This window comes from Sinohyriopsis cumingii, chromosome 3 (genome assembly GCF_028554795.1).
Source record: "Sinohyriopsis cumingii isolate HCF-2022 chromosome 3, ASM2855479v2, whole genome shotgun sequence".
In the NCBI taxonomy this organism is placed as follows: Eukaryota; Metazoa; Mollusca; class Bivalvia; order Unionida; family Unionidae; genus Sinohyriopsis; species Sinohyriopsis cumingii.
In genome coordinates this window covers 35,746,438-35,766,434 of record NC_142963.1, presented here as the reverse complement: position 1 = coordinate 35,766,434, position 19,997 = coordinate 35,746,438, and the positions used below count along the sequence as shown (strand labels likewise).

At 33.2% G+C, this 19,997-nt stretch overlaps 1 protein-coding gene across 3 annotated transcripts in view; it reads left to right on the top strand.

Annotated features, from left to right (window-relative positions):
- Positions 1 to 19,997, top strand: part of LOC149802677 (H(+)/Cl(-) exchange transporter 7-like) — a 92,286-nt gene that overhangs the window by 34,742 nt on the left and 37,547 nt on the right. For all 3 annotated transcript variants that reach the window (XM_089952051.1, XM_089952052.1, XM_089952050.1), the window contains 5 exons: positions 4,045 to 4,099; positions 7,425 to 7,485; positions 10,728 to 10,866; positions 13,888 to 13,981; positions 19,258 to 19,427. In XM_089952051.1, coding sequence (XP_089808177.1) covers positions 4,045 to 4,099; positions 7,425 to 7,485; positions 10,728 to 10,866; positions 13,888 to 13,981; positions 19,258 to 19,427 — 519 coding nt within the window. The remainder of the gene's footprint in view (positions 1 to 4,044; positions 4,100 to 7,424; positions 7,486 to 10,727; positions 10,867 to 13,887; positions 13,982 to 19,257; positions 19,428 to 19,997) is intronic.

The window sequence follows — 19,997 nt, the reverse complement described above, 5'->3', positions numbered from 1 at the left end:
AATTGGAGTGGGTGTTGTGACTAGTTTTTCTTCTTCACTAACAAAAACAAGTACCTTTGACTGCAGCAGTTTTTTGCATCTGCAGGAAGTACAGTGTGATAGATGTTGATGGTATTCCCAATCCCACACCCAGACTTGTTCAAGATGAGATTTTCTTTGCATGAGGAATTTGCATTATTTCTTATGTTTTAAAAATAACACCATAATGTCTTTCAGGTTTTAAGCAAGATATGAAATTGGTAATAAGATACTTTTAAAGCATTCATACAGTGCAAAACAAAGGGCATTGTGGCTAAATTGAGTCCCGCATCTGATCAAATGGATCAGCCTTAAATGGCCTAAAATGTTAAATAAAATGGCTGGCAACTAACAGGTAGTAGTCTGTTTAAAAGCTTTTTGTTGTCTTGTCATGGAGGAGAAATGGCATACAAATAGATGCAAAGTATATGTATGTCTGTCGGTAATCTGCATACTGGAAATACAACCATTATGTCAACATACACAAAAGGGCACCACCTACCACTGACAGACTGTCGAAAGATGAAAAGACCATTAAGTTCTTACTTGTATCAATAATGTATCATAACATAGGTTTTGTGTCGTGAATCATATCGATATGCAGCACAAGTGTATTGTTTCACTCTTCACTCATAACCTAGTCAGATTTGTGGTATGCTAATTTAGATTTGTGAAGTGAATTTGTTTAAAAAGATTTGCAGTGCTCACTTTAATAAAACTCATGAAAGGCAAATGAATGATCTAATCAGTATGTAAAGTTTAGATAGATTGTTAACATTACTTGTCATTTTTATTAACTCTACTGATCATTTTAGATAGATTGGTAATACAACTGCTAGGCTGTTAACACTACTGATCATTTTAGGAAGATTGTTAATTCTTCTGGTCAATTTAGGTACTATAACATTATTGGTCAGTTTAGGTGGATTGTTAACTCTACTGGTCAGTTTAGGTAGATTGTTAACTTTACTTGTCATTTTAGTTAGATTGTAAATCTATTTGTCATTTTGGGTAGATTGTTAACATTACTAGTCATTATTGACAGCTCTACTGGTCACATTTAACACTAATAGCCATTTTAGGTAGATTATAAATCTATTTGGCACTTTAGCTGATTGCTAACACTACTAGTCATTTTAGGTAGATTTTTAATGCTGCAGGTCATTTTAGATAGATTGTTAACCATGCATATTGTTTTAGATAGATTGTTAACTCTGCATGTTGTTTGAGATAGATTGTTAACCCTGCATGTTGTTTGAGACAGATTGTTGACTCTGCATGTCATTTTAGATAGATTGTTGACTCTGCATATTGTTTTAGATAGATTGTTAACTCTGCATGTTGTTTTAGATAGATTGTTAACTCTGCATGTTGTTTTAGATAGATTGTTAACTCTGCATGTTATTTTAGATAGATTGTTAACTCTGCATGTCATTTTAGATAGATTGTTGACTCTGCATATTGTTTTAGATAGATTGTTAACTCTGCATGTTGTTTTAGATAGATTGTTAACTCTGCATGTCATTTTAGATAGATTGTTAACCATGCGTGTTGTTTTAGATAGATTGTTAACTCTGCATGTTGTTTGAGATAGATTGTTAACCCTGCATGTTGTTTGAGATAGATTGTTAACTCTGCATGTTGTTTTAGAGAGATTGTTAACTCTGCATGTCATTTTAGATAGATTGTTAACTCTGCATGTTGTTTGAGATAGATTGTTAACTCTGCATGTCATTTTAGATAGATTGTTAACTCTGCATGTTGTTTTAGATAGATTGTTAACTCTGCATGTCATTTTAGATAGATTGTTGACTGCATATTGTTTTAGATAGATTGTTAACTCTGTATGTTGTTTTAGATAGATTGTTAACTCTGCATGTTGTTTTAGATAGATTGTTACCTCTGAATGTCATTTTAGATAGATTGTTGACTCTGCATGTTGTTTGAGATAGATTGTTAACTCTGCATGTTGTTTTAGATAGATTGTTAACTCTGTATGTTGTTTTAGATAGATTGTTAACTCTGCATGTTGTTTTAGATAGATTGTTAACTCTGCATGTCATTTTAGATAGATTGTTGACTCTGCATATTGTTTGAGATAGATTGTTAACTCTGCATGTTGTTTGAGATAGATTGTTAACTCTGCATGTTGTTTGAGATAGATTGTTAACCATGCATGTTGTTTTAGATAGATTGTTAACTCTGCATGTTGTTTGAGATAGATTGTTAACCCTGCATGTTGTTTGAGATAGATTGTTAACTCTGCATGTTGTTTGAGATAGATTGTTAACTCTGCATGTCATTTTAGATTGATTGTTAACTCTGCATGTTGTTTGAGATAGATTGTTAACTCTGCATGTCATTTTAGATAGATTGTTAACTCTGCATGTTGTTTTAGATAGATTGTTAACTCTGCATGTCATTTTAGATAGATTGTTGACTCTGCATATTGTTTTAGATAGATTGTTAACTCTGTATGTTGTTTTAGATTGATTGTTAACTCTGCATGTTGTTTTAGATAGATTGTTAACTCTGCATGTCATTTTAGATAGATTGTTGACTCTGCATGTTGTTTGAGATAGATTGTTAACTCTGCATGTTGTTTTAGAGAGATTGTTAACTCTGAACTCTGTATGTTGTTTGAGATAGATTGTTAACTCTGCATGTCATTTTAGATAGATTGTTAACTCTGCATGTTGCTTTAGATAGATTGTTAACTCTGTATGTTGTTTTAGATAGATTGATAACTCTGCATGTTGTTTTAGATAGATTGTTAACTCTGCATGTCATTTTAGATAAATTGTTGACTCTGCATATAGTTTGAGATAGATTGTTGACTCTGCATATTGTTTGAGATAGATTGTTAACTCTGCATGTTGTTTGAGATAGATTGTTAACCATGCATGTTGTTTTAGATAGATTGTTAACTCTGCATGTTGTTTGAGATAGATTGTTAACCCTGCATGTTGTTTGAGATAGATTGTTAACTCTGCATGTTGTTTGAGATAGATTGTTAACTCTGCATGCCATTTTAGATAGATTGTTAACCATGCATGTTGTTTTAGATAGATTGTTAACTCTGCATGTTGTTTTAGATAGATTGTTAACTCTGCATGTCATTTTAGATAGATTGTTAACTCTGCATGTTGTTTTAGATAAATTATTGACTTTGCATGTTGTTTTAGATAGATTGTTAACCCTGCATGTTGTTTGAGATAGATTGTTAACTCTGCATGTCATTTTAGATAGATTGTTAACTCTGCATGTTGTTTTAGATAAATTGTTGGCTCTGCATGTCTTTTTAGATAGATTGTTAACTCTTCATGTCATTTTAGATAGATTGTTAACCATGCATGTTGTTTTAGATAGATTGTTAACTCTGCATGTCATTTTAGATAGATTGTTAACTCTGCATGTTGTTTTAGATAGATTGTTAACTCTGCATGTCATTTTAGATAGATTGTTAACCATGCATGATGTTTTAGATAGATTGTTAACTCTGCATGTTGTTTTAGATAGATTGTTAACTCTACATGTTGTTTTAGATAGATTGTTGACTCTGCATGTCATTTTAGCTAGATTGTTAACACTACAGGTCATTCTATATGGATTATTGGCTCAACTGGTCAAAGACCAGAAGAGCATATGCAGTGTAGCTGCATCTGTTGTCTATCATCTGTCATCCATAAGTAGTTGTATATTATTACTACTCCTTTCCAAAACTTGGTATGGTTTTTATCTGGGGTCTAGTTAATCCTGGATTTCATAATGTTGACCATAGCAGATTCAGTATGCAGCAGTTAAAAGATTAAAAGGTGAAACATGCTTGTCATCAATTCTTACAAATTCTTTTCATCAGTCCTTTTGAGAGAATAATTTAAATTAACAACTCATTACCCATTTGCACATATTGCAAAATTTTCCACAAGATTATTCTTCTTTGTCCTTTTTCTTTGGCTACTAATGCTACTGACATCATTACCACCATTGTTACTATCATTTGCTATTCTGTTTTTATATTTGTAGACCACAACTTATTCAGGAATAGAAATCCCTATTTTCATCATAATGGGTTTGATAGGTAAGTCTGCTAATACACATATTCTTTTGCATATGATACCTTATATTCTTTTCATTTATAAATTAGTTAACATTTCGTTTTTGCTTCTAAGCTGACTGTTAATCATTGAAATTTTAATTCTTTCCTCATTTGCCCTTATTCTGTCATCTTTTATATACAGTAAACATCAGTAATCCAAAATTAAATAGGGACATAATTTTGTTTGGATAATTGGTTATTGAGATGATTGAATTTTTCACCGAATGACTTCTTATTTCTAGTTGATTCTAAATGAAAAAGTGCCAGTTTGACATCCAATATGGCTGCTATGACAGCCATCTTTAAAAACATGTCATCACATTTTTTCTGAATGAAAAATCTTATTAACTTGGACTTTTACTACAAAAAAGAAAATGTTTCTGGTCAGCCGGCTGTCCCTGTTTTTCATTGCTGATTGTAGCACTCCCTCCCACACCCTCAGTTTAAAACAATAAAAATTTTAAAAATCCCAAAATTGATTTGTGCATCTAATTGAGCTGGTTTTGCCCAGTACTTAAAGCACTTAGTACATTATATATAATAATCATTATAATATACATGATGTTTTTTTAAAAAATTAACCTATTTGCCCTAAATTTAAAACCAATGCTATTGGAAATGCATATTGTGTGGGGTCTAATGTGAAAACCTCTTATGATGTTTAGTTGGTCATTAATGAACACAATGCTGCTGCTCTTTGCACATGTATGAATAAAATACCCATCAGCTAAACATAATGATCATTTTGAAAATATTATTGCTATTTCCTCTAGACGGAGGGTCATACTGACTTGAGCTTATCACCAAAATAATTTTTATTATATTTAGCTGGGCCTAAGTGAAATTGCAATCTAACATCCAATATGGCCTCTAACTATTTTGAATATCTTCTTGTCACTGCTGCCCTGAATGAACGATCATATTGAAATGGGATTTTCAGCAAAAGACTTCATTTTGTCGATTCTAAATGAAAATGGTGCCCATCTTACATCCAGTATGGCTGTCATGTCATCTCTCTTAACAACTTTGATTATTACTATTCTTCCTGAATGGATTGTTATATCAACAAAGCATTTTCACCAGTGTCAGTCGGAAATGGAATTGAAGCTGATCTTATATATGTCTTAAAAATCATATTATTGCTCAAGAATATTTGAGATGGTTTGAACACTTGGGAGTTAAAAAGAAGAAATGGTCTTATGTTGGATTCCTGGAAAATCTTTTCAGTCAGTAGAGCATAATTCTCTTTGAGGGACTTTTTTTAAAAAGTTATCATAAGGATCTGAAAGTTAATGTATGTCATTGTCAAGGCTATTACATTACACCCTTGGACGTAGAGGTGATGGGTGAATGCTGCTTCAGGTCATCATTTGGAATTTGTTGAGATTCACACTTTTACCACGTATAGGTTGTAAGGACAAGAAGAGATGAAATCAAAGTGTATGTCCAATACAGACCCTGTAGTAGGGAATTTGTCCATGGCCAAAACTTGCAAACTATGGAGGTCCCCTCACTATAACCATGTATAGGTTTGAAGGACATGAGGAGATGAAACCAGACATGTATAAACCTTGGGTCATGCCCCAGGATTTGGTGGATTTACCCCTGGGTCATAAGTTGGAAAACATATACATCCCTACCTTATAAACAAATATAAATGAAGAGACAAATTTTCAGCGTCGCAACATTGGCCCTAAGGTCAGGTCTTATCCTTAGTGGGATTACTTTAAAGTACAGAGAGGTGTGCAATAGCATGCTGTTGACCTAGTTTTTGTGCGTCTTCTTCTAAGTCACAATGTATATGAACATTGAAGTTGCATAATTTATATTTACTTGCTTATTTACATTAATATTGTGGTTTCACTAATTTTTGTGAGTGTCCATATTCATGGATTTCATAACTGATTAAAGATAGTAATTCAACCAAGCGAAATGAATACTTCGTAAAATGGGGCTTTGTTTCACAGATACGGAAAATTGTAGGGAAAACAAAAAAAACTAGTTTCAGAGAATTCCTGAATTCGCACGTAGAGATATCCTCAAAGGATGAGAAGAAGTTTCACTGTTACTTGCAGTGAAATCATGGCATCAATATCTTACTAATTGAGCAATTAAAAAAATGGGTTTCAACATAGACGATGGTCTTATGAAATGTTACATTTTTTTGATAAAAAGAAATCTTGTTTGGTTTAGTTAGTCTGGCTTCCAGCCTAGGAAGATCCTCTTTTCTTAAAGTACTATCCTTAACACTCCTGGAATCAGACTAATCAACAAAACAAAAAGCTGTGACATAATACACAAATATTTTTGTGCACCATGTTGGTTGTTGAAACCAGTTGGAAATATGTTATCAATCTTTCAGATGTTGGACATTTAAAAATAAATATAATTTATACAGAATGACGAACAACTTCTGACATCGTAAAAAGAGCTTTCTTGACAATTATTCTCGACGCAATTGTAAAACAAGGATTCAGTCATTAAACAGCCCAGTTTCCCCCTCCCCAACCCCACATTTCTCTGGATGTCTAGCGGATATTTTGGAGGTCCCTTGGAAACTCGTGCCCTTGCTTATAGTGCGGTCTATGTTTTTGGACCCCGATGTGCACAAGTTATCGAGGGAGAGGTATATTGGGTATTACATAGGGATAGTTGATTAAAAACTCCTGCTGTAGGTTAGTAAATAAGGAAAGATAGTAAAGCTCATACAATAGGGTAGTACATTAGGATAATTGATTAAAATTACTGCTGTAGGGTAGTAAACAAGGATAATTGATTAATGTCACTGCTATAGGTTTGTGCATAAAGACAATTGATTAAAATTACTATCATAGGGTAGTAAGTAAGAATAATTGATTAAAATTACTGCTGTTGGTTTGTTCATAAAGACAATTAATTAAAATTTTGGCTGTAGGTTAGTGCATGTAGATAATTGAATAAAAAAATGGAAATAGAGAAGGCAGCAAGAGGCAAAAATGAGAACAACCTACATACATGGTTGCACTTATCATTTTGTTATGAACAGAGTAATTGTCAAAATAACTAATTTTAAGTATCTGATTTTTGGTTTATTTATACCTTTGGGTTTTTTTACTTGTTTTTTGTTACAAAAACTCCAAAAGATCAATATGAGCTATATATGTGCAGTTATTTTCCAAATTTTACAGTTTAATATTGAAATATTCCATTGACTTGTGAAATGATGTTCAAGGCATAATGAAATAAACAGCACTGATAATTGGGCATAGATTTAATTTCAGATACCTATATATTGTGTACTTAAATACGATCTGAATTTATTTTTCAGGTGGTTTATTAGGAGCACTGTTTAACCAAGTTAACTACTGTCTGACTATGTTTCGGCAACGGTGAGTGTTATATCCCAGTTGCCGCAAATGCACCAATAGTTTGCTATAAATAAATAATTTTATGCAGAGAAATAGAGGTCTTCTAAAGTGTTACGATTTGTTTTTGATGCATATGTTTCATACTCAGAATGCATTGTAAGCAAGCAGAATTTGTATTTGAATGGCATTGGTGTTCATGGACTTCATAACCATTTTAACTTCTAAAGAATTAAGAGTTTTTTAATAGAGAATTTTGTTATAAAGAAGAGAAACAGACATAAATCATATACTTTTGGAAGATGTGTTACTGCTTCCTCACAGGTTGATAATGGGTTCTATTGCATATCAAATCCAAAAGAGGTTATGGGGTTATATTTAAAAAGGATGTTCATTCTGTGAAAGACAGTTAATATTCTGTAAATTTAGATTCATGAAATGTTTGCAAATTTAATTCATCATATTCGCAAAATGAAGGATAAATAAAATATACTGTGCTTTATATTGCACCATAGCCTTTGCCTTGAATACCAGTAATATTTGGGCAGATTCAGTTACTTCTTGTTTATCTTGAATACCATATATACTCACTTACTGCTCCAGTTGTTAAAGCTATGTTTAAAAAAAAATCAAAATCAAAATCCATATATACTCACTTATAAGTCAAGTCGAATTGCAACTGCACAGACTCATAATGTGCCAGGCCAGCAGATCTGGGTCTGTGCAGTTTGTTAGGAATAATCAGCACATTATACTATGACTAATCTGGATCTTTGTTGAAAGCAATTTGACTTGACTTACAAGCAGTTATATATGGTACTCAAAAAAGCTATGATTTGCAATACCATCATCATGACTTGTGTAAGGTAATGCTACTATGTATATAATATCACATGCTTTAATTAGCATACACACTGCTTTTTGTTGGGCTCACCAAAAAATGGTCCATTTTAAATGCACCTTGCTCATTCCTGGTATACTTTGTAAGAGGGAAACAGCTGCTAAAATCTGCCTTAGCAATGATTTTCTTGGAACCTACCACCACGCATGCCTGTTGTCTCATTACTTTTTGACCTTGCTGGTTAAATCAGTCTCAAAAAGAATGTTATACATGTTGTATTGCGGGCAAAATGAAGAAACAACCAAAGTGGAAAGCTCTCAACATGGTATGTATATGCACAAGATGGGAAAACTGTTCATGACATTTATAATGAGCTTTAACTTCGTGGAATTTATTGACAAATTGACAATTGAAAAATTCTTTATCACATTTATGTTACATTAGGCAACATACAAAGTAAAATATTAGTATCTCACTTTGCATGCTTATACATCAGCATGGACGATAGAATGTTTCACATTAATTGCAGTTTAACTCAGATTGATGTTCAATTTTTACAATCATTACTTCAGTGGAATAAGATCAAGTTGAAACTTAATTGTGTAGATATTGATATATTTGGAAAGACAGGTTATAAATTACTATATAAAAACAAATGAATCACTAGTAAATGTATTACTTTCCTTTAAATAAATGGAAAGAACAATAAACACATCAAGTAAGGAGGATTTGAATTGAAAGAAATTTTGATAAAATAATACCAATCATTTTAGATAGATTTCTTAAAACACTAATCAGAACACAATAGTTCTTTAAACTTTGGTACATTTGGTCTCATATTGAAATGTTTGGGTAGTATTTGTTTTTGATTTTTTTTGTTCTCTGAAATAGCTACATTCAAGGAAATAATGAAATTCATCACTCACACAGTTTTGCATGCAAAGTGTACAGTCTTTCATATCTAGGCACATTTTCCCATCTTCCCTTCTCTATTGGTAAACAGTGATTACATGTTTGAAACTTTATTATATTTGTCTTATATGTTTTTGATAGGTCTTTTAACAAATATTGAAATTATAAATGATTGGACTCCCATATAAACAGAGATGTTAATCCAGATGGGCTGTTATAGAATGTAATTGGTATATCTCTTTCCTTTAAAAAGTGCTACTAGAGAACTCTGGGTCAGATATAATAATTCCTATTATCTGATTCTTAACACAGTCATTGCTGTAGGCAGATAGATTAAAATGCTTAGACACCGGGGAATCTTTATGATTATGGATATTGTTCAAGTGTTTTTTACTCTCATTTTGATTTCCTTTTGAGCCCCACCTCCATATTTGTTAGCTATATTTAATACAGGTGAGTAAATAAATGACTTTACTTGGGGTACAATGTTTTGATTTATATTTGAGGTTCCTTAATGTGGTTCTGAAGATTTTAGATTGATCCATTTCCTTGTAGAACTGCAATTAATTGTCTCACAATCTAATACTTTATTTGTGAATGTTTTACCCATCAGGCCTAGATGTTTGCCAGAAAACTTTGATCTTACTAGTTGGTTACTAAGTTTAATACCTATCCTCTGAGCAAACATCAGTTGATTTTTTAAAAACTCTGTTAGACTCAATTTGACAATTGGCCAGAGCTTTAATTGCTTGTTTGAGAAAATATAAATCTTTCTCATAGTATTACAGTGCTGTTTTTTGAAACTTTTTGAATTGGTTTCAGTAGTTGTAAACAATCCATCCAGCTTGCTTTGTGAAAAGCTTCTGTTAAAATTGTAGTTGGATAGCCACTTCTTTCAATGAATTGAATGAAATTGGAAACATGTTTCTCAAAGACTGATTGTTTAGTACAGATTATCTAATTCTGAATAATTTACTAAATTGACCATATTTTTTACATTGATATGATGGTAGGAATCAAAATGTAGATAATGTTTATTGGTAGATTTACAGTATAAATCAAATGTTAATGAATAACTGTAGATCAGTTGAACAAATGAATCAAGCAGAACAAATCCCTCTGATGAGTTATAGTAACATTACCAATTGGGGACTGGGGGTGACTAGACCACCCCAGCAGATTGGGGGGAATGCCTCCACATCCATTCATTCATCATCTTCCCTTTTAACAGATAATGTTCTAATTTTAGTTCTGTTTTAAAAATTCGAAATTCATGAAGTCTTTCCTTAAATTTTGTTGGGAATGTTTTGATTAACCCAAGTAAATTGAAACCTAGCTTCTGATAGGATGTTTTGAATGCTCTCAACCCACGTGCTTCTGCCTAGACCATTATTATAATCCTGCAATAGCTTGAAATAAATGAATTTATCAAAATGAGAATTTGCTAAGCACCAGAGTGGGCATTACAGTGAATATTGTATATGAACTTGCTCTTTTATTTTGATGATTTCAGATATGTATATCGTCCCTGGACTAAGGTTGTAGAGGCCATGATAGTAGCAGGTTTCACAGCTGTTGTGGGATACATTATTATATACTTTTTCAATGATTGTGAACCTATGAGGGAAGAGCCTAAATCATTCCCTGTACAGGTATTTTTTCTGCATTAAGTTTGCTGGTGGGTACCATATTTATGAGGCAATAATTATATGAAATCTTAGTTGCCCTTCTGTCTGTCATAAAATCTTATGGATACAAATTGATAAATTATATAAAATATGTTGTACAGTGCATTATCCATGTACAAATTTTACACATTTCCAGTTTTATTTAGTTTTATTTATGTTTATTTATCTTTAACATCTTGATCTCTTTCCACAATTGTTCTGTATCCATGATATTAGTTAGTATGTTATCTTTGCATCTGTACATTCAGAGAGAGAGGAGAGGGATTACCTTTTTCACTCAGTGATTTTTATGCAGTGCAGTGCCTTAGAAGGATAACAGTTCATTTTCAAAGTTAAGTTGATAGTGTCAAACATGCTGTCCTTCTTATATGTTAAGAGACTTCAAAAGTTTGTTCTTCAAGAAAAGATAGCTACAGTGAAAGCTGTTTTAAAGACAAATCACAGTATTATTTAAGTCGAATCATGAATATAAATGGCATCCAGGTTGCTGCTTATTGAAGTTACACTAAGTAAAGGTTTGTCCTTGTAAAAATCAACATTGCACAGTTGGTAATTGCTGGGAGAAAAATGAGGTATGGATGCATGGACTAGTGCACGTGAGATTCAAAGGTTATCAATATAAATTTATACATATAGGGACAGTTAAGCGCTGATTCTGTAAAATGTTCCTGGGATGCTTGGAAGGCATTTTTAATGAGGGATACTCATCCATAGATACAGTTTGTAATTTTCTTATCATTTTAATATGAAATCTGAGAAGTGAAAGCACCCTGGCAAGTTTTTAAAAGGGTGACAAAGAATTGAAAATAGAATGTAAAAGCAGACAGGTAATTTCACTCACTGTGCAAGAATAGAAGAGAAAGTTAAGATGCTTTTACTATTTTTGTGGACTTTAGATTTTTATAAATGAATGCAATGACAATCTTCAGAGATGCTGCAAGGTGCATGAATCGCACACAGTTTTTATGAATTTGTGGACTTGGATACCAGTGCTGTGCAAGAACTCCTACTGGTAGTTTAAAGTCATGCACATGAAAATCTACTCTGTGCAGTATGCAACTTTTATTCAGCCATTTACCCTTAAAGTGCTTGTCCTGACATAAATCATGCCATGTCTTTTTTCTGCAACTGTTTACACATCTGATTTCTTAGGCTTGACATTGGGCCCTGGAACAAGCATTCTGTCATAGTTTTAACCTTGCATCAAGAAAGTTTTACAAATACATGTTTATAATATGGGCTTCCTAGAAAACCCAGAATGGCTGATTCCCATCGTGGTTCATCTTTAGATGACGATTTTGTTCGGCAGATACTGGATGATGATAGTGATGAAGGAAATTCATTTTTAAAGTTAGGAAGTATATTAGTGTTAATGGAGATACCAGTGAGTGATTTTGAACCTGAAAATGGAGATAAATATGAGTCCAGTGTACATGTTGGATCGACAGAAACAGATGGCATCATGGTCAACCCCTCATTTCAGTGCTATTTCAAAATTAAATATAGATAAGGCAGACCAACAATTGGAATTTAAATAAAGACAGATTAAAATTAGAATGCAATTTTCCTTTCTTTTCTCATCACAATTTAGCCCTTCAGGATCTTGTGCTATAAAACCATATACCCCTAGCATAAGGATTAAGATAAATTTAATAAATAAAAATCTAAAAATGAGAAGCAAAGGTATTTATTTGATCATAATACCTCTGTCTAATCTAGTAGAATCTGGCACTGATGGACCCTGATGCCTAATACAGCATTATGGAACAGTAAATCAGGCATAGTAGTCAGTAAAGTACTAATTCAAGAAATTGAAACTTAGCAGAGCTTATGTTCATGAAAAATTTAATTTTGGAGTAGAAGTATCCAAAATACAATACCTGTGAGTAGCGGAAAATTGTACATAACAACCATAAAAAACAATTTTGCAAATTTGTTCAAGCTAAGCTATCTAACGTATCTGACCCTTCAGACAACTGGGGGTTCTCCAGCACAGAACAGTATTCTTACTTAGGTAAGGAACAGATTAAACTGAGAGACAAGCAGCAGATGAATACAGCTAGAGATGACATTTTTTAAAGGTTGTCATTTTAATAGGGCTTTAACAGAGTGAAGTAGGAAGGAAGACAGATGGATATTGAAGTGTTAGGTACATATTGAAATATGGCCATTTTCCCCACCTCCTTTTTGTTCTGCTTCCCCTTTATTTTTATGACGGGGGGGAGGGAGCTCCCCCTTTAGGTAAAATCCTGGCAACATCTTTGACTCTTTTCTTTGAACATTTCTGCATCACAGCATAAAGCAGTATTATCATTATGTCTGTTAAGGGAGACAACTCTGCAACTCAACATTGAACATCAGTTACCATTTTAGACTGGTGTTTCTCTGGAAAACTGGGAAAAACCAATTTTTTTCATCAGATTATTTTAATTGACTAGTTATTATCTCTCTAAACTGAGATTTTCCAAACATTTATGTTGTAGATTTTGTGACAGTGATTTTTATTGCCTAATAAAGGAAGATGATTACGATGTATTTTTGTATTTCCATGGAGTGTAACTGACTCAGTTGTAAATTAAACAAAACAGAAACATTTACCTTATCTAGTATGAAAGCACACTTTTTACAAAAGCACACATATTTACTTGGGATTTTGCTTCATTTATCTATTATGTTATCAGATTGTCCCCAATTAATTATAGATTTTTTTTACAGCTTTTGCAGCTACTTGCATGCAGATTGAAAGCAAAGTTTCAGGACAGTATTGATTGTGGATCTGAATAGTATGATTTGTCATTAAGAACACCTTGTGTAAATGTATGCACGTTATTGAACTTGGAAAGTGAATTTGCAGAAATATTTTGTACGTTGCACACTATAGAGCAGTCAGGTAAATACTTGATCCATCGTAAGATTTCAAGATTGAAAATGAAATATAATTGACAGTAATTTGAGCTACATTTAAATACCTTCTTTGTTTTTCAGTTTTTCTGCAGTGATGGCCAGTACAGTTCTACAGTCTCAATCTTTTTTCAAACTCCTGAGGAGGGAGTCAAGCGTCTTTTCCATGATGTTGTGGGTTAGTATTGGTGGCCACACCTATCAACCAGTTGTTCAGCTATTTCTTTGGGGCTAAACTTCATTCTTTCTGCTGCAATGCCCTTTTTACTTATTTTCATTCAGCTTTTTGAGAATAATGGAGATTTTAAATGTGCCTTTTCTGTTTTCCATCCTTGTATCCATCTGTCTTTGCTTCCAAACATCAATTGTTTGATTTTGCTGACTACAATTTTCATATAATAACTTTATTTCTGCTTGACAATAACCCATTATCATGAGTATGTTTAAACTGACAAGATCTTAGAAGTTCATTTGTCTGCATTCTAAATTTATCATTTGATTGGATTAGGATCATAGTTTCTATGTGATAATTCCTCTTGTTATGTCTACTGCTTTTAGTCAGAGGAGCTTATGGGACAGCCCGTTGTCCATTGTCTGCCATCCGTTGGCCCAAGTTTGTTCTTGCAGATTCTTGACTAGTTAAAGGATTGCTGTTAAACTTAACTCATGCATTCATTCCCAGGTATAGTTGGTCCTAAATGATAATGTCCATCACATCAGCTGTATAGAAATTGTTGTTATTGCTGCTCCACCTGATCGGATGGTCATAACAACATACAGTTTTTATAAAAGACTTCTTATGATATCTAACTATGCTAAATGAAAATGGTGTTGATGTAACAACCAGTATGACTGCCACTGGAGTCATCTTGAAACTCTTGTTATCACTACACGTCCATCATGGATAGTCATATAGACATAGGGATTTCACCAAATGATTCGTATGATGTTTAGTTGGTTCTAAATGAAAATGGGGTCAATCTGACATCCAGTATGACCACCACAATGGCTGTCTTGAAAATCTTGTTATCACAACTCCTAAATGGACAGTCATATTGAAATGTGGTTTTCACCAGATGACTTTTTATGATGTCTAGTTGTACCTGGAAAAAAAAAAGGTACTGATCCTGCATCCATTATGGCTACCACTGTGACCATCTTGAAAATCTTTTTGTCACTCTAAGGACCCAGGCTGAGGTCACTGAAGCTAAAAATGTGATTTTCTTTTCTACATAATAGTTCCAGTTTCTTTGGCCTAATTATCCTCAAAATTCATTGGTAGACTGCACTTGAACAGGGACAGTTTCCAATTGATTCTTAGGCCAAGAGGTGAAAGGTGAAGGTCACTGGCACCAAAAATATAATTTTATTTATTTATGCTTGATATGTCATGACCTCAGGATCCCGTTATCTTCAGACTTCTCAGGCAGTCTACACTTTGACCGAAACAACTTTCAACTGATTCCCAAGCACAGAGTTCAAATGTAATAATCACAGGAGCTAAAATTATTATTTTGGGTTCCACTTGGTTAATATAATTTCCTGAAGTTGTCCACATTCCACTGTTTATTAACTTCATCATTGCTTTCAGTTTGAAGAAGGGCAGGTCCGAATTGACTGACTCTGTGATCAGTAGATCAGAGGTTAAGGTCACTGGAAATTAAATCATTTTAATAGCTGCAGTTGATTGGTTGGCTCAGACATGCTTCTAATGTGCTTTTTTTCTATTCACAAAAGTTCTTAATTTTATTGCTTACCACAATATGCTTTAGTGGCACAGAACCATTCAATGTCAATTAATTTGTCTGGTCAAGTTCTGCATTTAGGTAATATTTCAGGCAATGTGTTGGGTCATTTGTGTTCCTGGAACATATTTAAGTTTTTTAAATTAAATTTCAAGGTCAATCACCCAAAATTTTAGATAACTTTAATTGTCAACACTTATCCTGTTTGAAGTAGTTAAAGTACTACACTTTGAGATCTCAGTTCAAATTATTATGTCTTATGATTTTATTTCAGCTAAATTTCACATGCAGCTTTTTATCAACAAGCTCTCAGACAACTATCATTATTTCACACAATTTTCGAGATTAAAGATAATTTTAGCATAACTAGACATTTTTTTGTGCCATAGCATCCCTACTTGTACATTTCATTTACTATGTTGCTATAGGTTGAAATACTAATGTCTTGCTATAGGTTGAAATACTAATGTCTTGCTATAGGTTGAAATACTAATGTCTTGCTATAGGTTGAAATACTAATGTTTTGCTATTGGTTGAAATACTAATGTCTTGCTATTGGTTGAAATACTAATGTCTTGCTGTAGGTTGAAATACTAATGTCTTGCTATAGGTTGAAATACTAATGTCTTGCTATTGGTTGAAATACTAATGTCTTGCTATTGGTTGAAATACTAATGTCTTGCTGTAGGTTGAAATACTAATGTCTTGCTATAGGTTGAAATACTAATGTCTTGCTATAGGTTGAAATACTAATGTCTTGTTTACATGCAGCAACAGAGATATTTTTATGTGTATGTATGTGAGCAAGAGAAAGAGATATGTTGGGTATTTTCAGCTGGTCCGGCCAGAGACCAGAAGAGCTAACCAGTGACCTTTCATCCAGCATCTATATCTATCTGTTAATAGAAGTTTGTTATTGATACTTCTAAACTATTTTGAAAGTTGTGTAACATGGCAAACAGTTCCATTCAGCATCCAGTTAGCCGAAATGAACAGTTTCATTCAGCATCTAGTTAGCCTAAATGAACAGTTTCATTCAGCATCTAGTTAGCCTAAATGAACAGTTTCATTCAGCATCTAGTTAGCCTAAATGAACTGTTCCATTCAGCATCTAGTTAGCCGAAATGAACAGTTTCATTCAGCATCTAGTTAGCCTAAATGAACTGTTCCATTCAGCATCTAGTTAGCCTAAATGAACAATTTCATTCAGCATCTAGTTAGCCTAAATGAACAGTTTCATTCAGCATCTAGTTAGCCTAAATGAACAGTTTCATTCAGCATCTAGTTAGCCTAAATGAACAGTTTCATTCAGCATCTAGTTAGCCTAAATGAACAATTTCATTCAGCATCTAGTTAGCCTAAATGAACAGTTTCATTCAGCATCTAGTTAGCCTAAATGAACTGTTCATTCAGCATCTAGTTAGCCTAAATGAACTGTTTCATTCAGCATCTAGTTAGCCTAAATGAACTGTTTCATTCAACATCTAGTTAGCTTAAATGAACTGTTTCATTCAGCATCTAGTTAGCCTAAATGAACAGTTTCATTCAGCATCTAGTTAGCCTAAATGAACTGTTCATTCAGCATCTAGTTAGCCTAAATGAACTGTTCATTCAGCATCTAGTTAGCCTAAATGAACTGTTTCATTCAGCATCTAGTTAGCCTAAATGAACTGTTTTATTCAGCATCTAGTTAGCCTAAATGAACAGTTTCATTCAGCATCCAGTTAGCCTAAATGAACTGTTCATTCAGCATCTAGTTAGCCTAAATGAACTGTTTCATTCAGCATCTAGTTAGCCTAAATGAACTGTTTTATTCAGCATCTAGTTAGCCTAAATGAACAGTTTCATTCAGCATCCAGTTAGCCTAAATGAACTGTTCATTCAGCATCTAGTAAGCCTAAATGAACTGTTTCATTCAGCATCTAGTTAGCCTAAATGAACTGTTCATTCAGCATCTGGTTAGCCTGAATGAACTGTTTCATTCAGCATCTAGTTAGCCTAAATGAACTGTTTCATTCAGCATCTAGTTAGCCTAAATGAACTGTTCATTCAGCATCTAGTTAGCCTAAATGAACAGTTTCATTCAGCATCCAGTTAGCCTAAATGAACTGTTCATTCAACATCTAGTTAGCCTAAATGAACAGTTTCATTCAGCATCTAGTTAGCCTAAATGAACTGTTCATTCAGCATCTAGTTGGCCTGAATGAACTGTTTCATTCAGCATCTAGTTAGCTTAAATGAAAATGGTGTGCAGCAGATGCTGGCTATCTTGAAAATCTTGTCACTTCTGAGCAAATAGTGCATTGTCATGGGATTTTTTACACAAAGGCTTCTTATAATCTGGTTGGTCCTAATTGAAAATGGTGCCAATTTGACAGCCATCTTGTTATCACTACTTGTTCTGTATAAATGTTTATATTAAGATGGGGTTTATGCTTAAAGACTTCTTATAATATGTAGTTGGTTCCAAAGGAAAATGGTTCTTATAAGACCTACAGTAGCCTTTATGGCCATCTTGATAATATCAGTATTGCTACTTCTCTGGAATAGATGTTGATAGAAACATAGTATTTCCATTAAATGATTTATGGTTGGTCCTAAATTAAAATGTTGCTAGTCAAGCATCCAAAATAGCCAACATGGTGCTATTTTGAAATTTTTTTTGTTGCTACTACTCCTGAAAAGATACTTATATCAACACGAGATTTTAACGAAAAGAATTCTTATGATGTCTGTTAGCCATGGTGACAATCTTAACAAAATTGTTATTGCTACAGCGATGGTTGTATAGACATGGGGGTTTTCACTAAAACACTTCTCACTATGTGAAATTGGTCTAGAATGAAAATTATGACCTCCCAAAATGGCCCCTACAGCAGCCGTTGTGAAAAATCTTGTTACAACAACTTCTGATAAATGGTCATATGGCCATGTTTTTGCTCTGAATTTTTTCTTTCTTGCAATGTGTGGTTTTTCCACTCTTAAAACTATGCTAATCTGATCTCTGTTACAACTCTAGATCTTAACATAAGTAACACAAAGAAGTGCAACCAATAATTTCAGTAAAATCAACAGAGGTCATGAGAGACGATTTTAGCTGTCCTGGAATGTGAGTATGATAAAACAAACAAGTATGAATGGATTTTTATTAAACCTAGTTTGTGAGTTTGTGACTATATCTCAAAAATACTTTGAATTATACTTGTTCAATAACTTATGTTTATTTCCCCCCAAAAATGTATTAATTATAGATTAGCTGAATTTGGAGGTCAAAGGCCATGACAGAAATTTGTGTTGAATTTACCTCAAATATAATACAATATTTTTGCTTTGATGCCAATTTCTTATGTTGAATTTCTCAGTAATATATAGTGGTTTCACTGTTAAAAAGAATAAAATGACAGACTTATTTTAGATTCCAAGAAATTATTTTTGGTCAGTAGAGTATCAGTCCCTTTGAGGAATTCTTGTTTTAATGATTTAGTTTGTTGAGGGCCTAATGGGATAGTAGTGTATTAGTGTTTATTAACTGAGTTACCCTCTTGCAGAATATTATTATTATTATTATTATTATTATTATTATTATTATTAATATATTGTTTATTAAAAATAAGCAGAGAGGTGTTGTTTCCATTGTCATTACAGGGGCCAAATTCTGATTTGCATTTTACTTATATCCACATTACGCAAAATTCTTTCTTAATTTCAGGGACATATAGGCCCGCCACCCTTGCCCTGTACTGTGTAGCATATTTCATCATGGCATGTTGGACATATGGTCTTTGCATTCCAAGTGGTCTATTCATTCCTGGATTACTACTCGGGGCAGCATGGGGAAGACTGTTTGGGATTGGACTTGGAGCTGTGTTCCCTACTGCTGTAAGTAGAAGAATACTTTTTTTTCTCTTGCCTTGGCTCAGCTGTAGACAGAGTATGTTGAAATCCATCATACTCTTTCCATTATATCTCATTAATCCTGGCAAATCAAATCTGTCCATCCTTTACAGCTATATCATTTTTGAAAAACTATAATAACTGTAAAAGTGTGAGAATGCATTTAAGGAAAACTGCAGTAAAGTTTATTTTTCAACATTTTCTGACAAAATTTTACTGAATTATGATTCCTATTTAACTTCAAACTTTGCCCATGCATATTGAACAAAACCTTTCTTCAGTTGCACTTTGTGGGCAGGTTCAGCCAGTGTCATATGGTTATATTTCTAGTTTGCTTTCAGAGTTGTACTGTCACCATTTTGGGGTTCCAGTTAAATTTGATTTTGTACTTGGTGCAGAGACTTTACAGTTGTTACTAATTATATTCAGGAAATGCAGTGATTTGACACTGTTATTAATTCAGTGTTTATAAATCTGTCACTTGCATAGAATTTCAGATGTAACTTTTGTTCTGTTGAAATGCAGGATAGGAAAAGACACAATTGTATGGTGTCT